Here is a 5352-nt window from a genome sequence, read left to right on the forward strand (position 1 = left end):
TTATTTCAGAGGATCATAGAATAATTTGGGTTGGAAGGGACCTCTAAAGATCCTCTAGTCAAAGCCCCCTGCAATGAACAGGGACATCTTCAACTAGACCAGGTTGTTCAGAGCCCCGTCCAGCCTGACCTGGAACGTTTCCAGGGATGGGGCATCTACCACCTCTCTGGGCAACCTGTGCCAGTGTTTCACCACGTTAATTGTGAAAAATTTCTTCTTTATATCTGGTCTAAATATACCCTCTTTTAGTTTAAAACCATTACCCCTTGTCCTATTTGCTTGTTTCCTAGCAAAATATGAATTAAGCCAATGTTGCTGTAAATGTAAAAAAAGTAGAGCAACTTCTTAAAACTGCACAGTTTAGCTTTACTGTGAGGAAAGTTTAAAAAGTGCCTTAGCTTTTTCTTCCTTCTAAGTTGTGGTTTCAAGTGTTGTAGTAATAATTCTGATACTAAAAATACTGAGTTTGCCTCCTGGCCTGTTTTAAGTTTGAACTGAACTTTAGCACTTGTGCAATGGTTGCCATGGGAAAAACATCATAAAATCACTTGGCCTGGTGATAAAATATGGCCTAACTTTCTACCTACAGTAGGAATGAGTTATAACTTACTGAAATATGCCTTTGGCAGATCAGCTGTAGAAGATGACAGTCTATGCTGAGAGCAGAGCGCTCTCCCCAACTTATTGGACAAAAATAAAGCTTTGTGTATTCTGAGTTACCATACAGTTTTTCCTTATCTTGGACTTCAGATAATTACACTATCAGATTTGGAATGTGACTACATTAATGCTAGATCGTGCTGCTCAAAACTCAATAAAGTAAATTATTATTCTTTGCATTTAATGTGGTTTAAGAAAACAGTCCTTTGTCTTAGCATCACAAATAACAGTGTTGTATATCTGAAGAGCCTTGACTGGCAATATTTTGCATGTATGCTTTATTTCAGCCTGCTTACATTTTTGGATGCCCATCTTTCAGCAAATTCAGTCACGAAAGGCTGTTCTTCTGGCCCTTGGTGCTCTGAGATGGGCGCTACTCTGAATTCATGGGACTAAGATGACACTTAGCTCTTTGCAGAGCTCTTGAGTTCTGTGCTTTTGTTCTTGTAGGTGTGCCTGCCACACCAAGGACGTCTACTCGTGACTTCTGAGATCTTTAGAGCAACTGTCTCTGATGCTTCTGTATAATTTCTAACCATTCCTGAACAGTAGAGAGTTTTACTGTGATAAGGAAAAGTACTGTTTTAACCAAGTCTGCTTAAAACTGATTTCATTAAATCAATGTGGCCTTCCCACGTGGGTGTTAACTTTAATTTAAAAGTATTTTCTTTCTTAATAGCGAATGCTGCAGGGTGCTATCAAGCCAAAAATGCGTTATTGCCAGGGCCTGACCCAATTTAACTATGCCAGTTTTCATATTGATCAACTTTCTTACCTGTTCCAAGCCTGAGGGTGTTTGTATGTCCTGTGTCTGTGCAGATTTTAATTATGTGCTTCCCTCATTCCTAAATCCACTGTTCTCTGCAGTGATTTCAAATGTGCACTGTATGCTTTCTTAACTCACTTTCTTAAGTGCTTGTGTAATATAGTTGTGTTCAAACAGCTGCTGTGCTTCTCTCTAGAAATTTTTGTAATACTTGGATAAAGTACCTCTGTAACAATATCTTAGGGCCTGATTTCTGTCTAACATGGAATCTGTCTGAAGGTATTAATTTCCCCACATTGTGATGAATCGCATGCTTCTGACATGAATTTTCTGTCTGAGTTTTATATGATTAGAATCAGGTGATAACTCCATAGAGATCTCTCTTTTTCAGAAAGGAATTTATATTTGTGCATATAACTTTTTTCTTTTCTTCCCTTTTTTACAGTGGGTCGTCCCTGAGGTGATTGGTCATGCTCTTGTAACTGTATTAATGCTTATTTCATTGCACTGGTTCATCTTTCTCCTTAATTTGCCAGTAGCAACATGGAATATATATAGGTAAGTACAAAGGGTTGTGTACTTTTTTTTCCATTGTTATTGGTTTAGCTTTAAGTGTAGTATGAAGATAAATGGTATGTCGTGATGAGATGTTTTGGTTGTGTTCTTGAGCTGCTAACAGTCTTCATGGATCTAACATAAACCCCTCCTCTCCTTGCAATTAAAATTACAAGGAAACCAACAGTGTAAAGCATATGAAGCTTTTGGCCTTTCCTTGCATTCTGTCTAGCACCCAGGAATCTTGATTTGTGAGTGTCGTGGTTTAACCCCAGCCAGCAACTAAGCACCACGCACCTGCTTGCTTGCTCCACCACAGTGGGATGGGGGGAGAGAACTGGAAGAGTAAAAGTGAGAAAAGTCATGGGTTGAGATAAAGACAGTTCAGTAGGTAAAGCAAAAGCCATGCACACAAGCAAAGCAAAACAAGGCATTCATTCACCACTCCCCATGGGCAGGCAGGTGCTTGTCCATCTCCAGGAAGGCAGGGCTCCGTCACACATAATGGATACTTGGGAAGACAAACGCCATCACTCCAAACATCTCCCACTTCCTTCTTCTTTGCCCCATCTTTATATACCAAGCATGACATGATATGGTATGGAATATCACTTTGACCAGCCTGGGTCAGCTGTCCTGGCTGTGTCCCCTCCCAGCTTCCTGTGCACCCCCAGCCTGCTTGCTGGCAGGCCAGCATGAGAAGCTAGACAATCCTTGATTGTTTAGCAACAACTGGAAACATCAGTATGTTATCAACATTTTTTCATCGCAAATCCAAAACATGGCCGCATGCTAGCATCTATGAAGAAAATTAACTCTATCCCAGCTGAAACCAGGACAGTGAGTCATTCCCAAGTTCATAGGAAATAATAGCGTGTTAATTTGAATTATGTAGTACTGCAAACATAGTTGTTAATGTTTTTCATGCTGTGCCTACATGCCTAATAGTGATAGCAGCATGAAAGTACTTAGGTCAGCATGGCTGATGGTTGTAAAATCATTGAGCTGTGGAGTTATGCTCCGTACCATCCTTCGTTTACTGTCATGTCCCTCCCCCACGTTTACATTGGTTTTGGTTGCCCATCTTGTCTCTTTGGACAGAATAATCATGCGTTTAACACTCTTGTTTTCTACAAAACTGCTAGCACAGTCTTCAGATGTTTCTAAGCTGCAGTAACATGAAACAGTCTAACTTGTATGCTTAACAAATGTTGCCTAAATGCACACACATATAGGGATAGTTTTGTTTGGCCAGCTGTGTGGACAACTGTATTGTACACTATTGCACAAAATGACCAGTATTCCCTTTGGTATCTGCTGGCAAGTATGGGGTTTCTATGTGGTGTTTCATTTAAGCTAGGCTGTTTCTACAGAGACACTAGAGAGACAATTTTCTTTGAAGCTTTGAAGATTTCTTTTACTGGCTACCCCTTTGCTGCTTTCTTTTGCTTACTTCTGTTAATGTTTAAAATAGCCACTTGCTTTCCCTCCTAAACCTGGTCAGAGAGAATTTTAAAATAGACAATTATATCTATTTCCGCACTTCAGGCAGTAAGCTTTACTGCTGTTTTGAATTGACAGCTCTCATTTTTATATTTGTCATACATGGGGTAGACATTCTGAATATCCTAAAATCCAGGATTGTTTCCTCAATTTTAGATGTGCAGTGTAGGCAATAAATGAGTATGACAATATGATATGTTGCCTGTCCTGCCTCAGGAAGTCAAAACGTTAAGCCTGTATTGCTAATCCTGCCTTCTTTCTGAGGATCAAGGAATTTCACCCACATTAATAGCCTGGGCTATCCCATCTGTAGTGAAGGAGTTAGAGGTCTGCAAAAGCAAGCATGTTGGTTAGCATTAGGAAGGACATCTGATAATTTGTGATAGAACTTAAATTTGTCCCAGTGTTCAATGGACAAAAGGTATGGTAGTCAGAAAAATGGTGGACTGTAAAGTAGTTTGAATACACTGAAGAGAGGAGAAGGTGTCAATGACTAAACTAGGATTAAGTAGGGTCAGATGAAGTGTGAACCCATTATCATCAGCTGCAAACTTCCAGTGTCAGCTGAATGTGTCTGAATCTTCTTCATATGTTATAGTATTTCAAGAACCAATTTCTGGAGTAAGTGTTGCTGCGCATGAATTCAGAAAGGTTTAAGATTATCATTCTACTCCAAGATGAGTACAGAAATCAAAATAATTGTGTTGAGATTGAAGAAGTCTGTGCTTTGTAGTATATCTAAGTGATAATAGAGAGAAAGGGAGGATAATAATCCGTTCCCCTTATCCTTTTTTCCTTCAAAACCTGCTTAATCTTGATGAGTAAATGGTACAGTTAGAGGCAGTACTGGCTTAATTTACTCATTGTCTCAGTGATTTCAGAGAGAATAGAGAGGTTTTATGTGAAAGGGACATCAGAAACAAATTCTGGGGAGGCTAAATTGGTCAAAAACAGTATCGGGGAGACTTTCAAAACTGCAGCATGTTTATTGTAACATCCTACTGGCCCTTCCTGTTAAGCATACTCATATGCTCATTTAATTTGGTTTATTTTTTGCTGACCTTTGTAGTGTTTTATACAATCTCCAGTGAGACATAGTTTTGTCTTATGTTCTCCTTGTTTTGAAACTGGATATTGAAGCAGCTTATTTGAAATCTAATCATATTTCAAAATAGGTATTTTTTAGTTTTAAAATATTTTTTAGTTTTAAAATATTTCTTAGACCTGCTGCTATGTAGAAGAAGCAAGAATTAGAAAGGAAATGTTGAATGTGAGTAAACAAAAAGAAAGCAACTCTTAAAAAAAAACAAAAAACAAAAAAACAAAAAACAAACAAAAACCACAAACAAAAGTTGAACACTTCCCTTTCTTTTTTGTTATATGGACATACCTGAGACCGTAGGTCAAAATAATGTGATTCTTGTCATGTCTGTAAGTAGATCATACCTCTCATAAACATGAAGCAGTAAAAAAAAAAAAAGAAGCTACCAAATCCCAAAATCTTTAAAATACAGTGAAAATTCTGACCAGGACTTCCACATCCCTTACAAAATTGTGTCACCTAGAGGGAAATGTCCTTTTGCTGTGGCAGCAGCTTCCCCTGAATGGAGATACTGGAGGCACTAATGTGTATATTCATTAAAGGTGACAGTTTTCTTGTTTTGTGTGGTTTTGCTGCAGAAATTTTTTGCTGTTTAGAGTATGACAACTGGCCTCAGTTATGTTTGTCAGCATCTAACATCACTGTGTCCATGACTACAGTTCCTCAGATGTGTAATATAAGCTGTACTAGCTTGTGGGCCTCTGAGGAAAAACTACCTCCTGAATTCTGCAGGCTTTAATTAAGTTGCATCTTTTAAGTGTTACCG

At 38.5% G+C, this 5352-nt stretch overlaps 1 protein-coding gene across 1 annotated transcript in view; it reads left to right on the forward strand.

The window, feature by feature from the left end:
- Nucleotides 1-734: 734 nt before the first annotated feature.
- Nucleotides 735-5352, forward strand: part of CNIH4 (cornichon family AMPA receptor auxiliary protein 4) — a 6947-nt gene continuing 2329 nt past the window's right edge. Inside the window, exons 1-2 of the mRNA XM_010294045.1 lie at nucleotides 735-819; nucleotides 1872-1984. Coding sequence (XP_010292347.1) covers nucleotides 1917-1984 — 68 coding nt within the window. The 5' untranslated portion in view covers nucleotides 735-819; nucleotides 1872-1916. The remainder of the gene's footprint in view (nucleotides 820-1871; nucleotides 1985-5352) is intronic.

Source organism: Phaethon lepturus, unplaced genomic scaffold (assembly GCF_000687285.1).
Source record: "Phaethon lepturus isolate BGI_N335 unplaced genomic scaffold, ASM68728v1 scaffold21709, whole genome shotgun sequence".
In the NCBI taxonomy this organism is placed as follows: Eukaryota; Metazoa; Chordata; class Aves; order Phaethontiformes; family Phaethontidae; genus Phaethon; species Phaethon lepturus.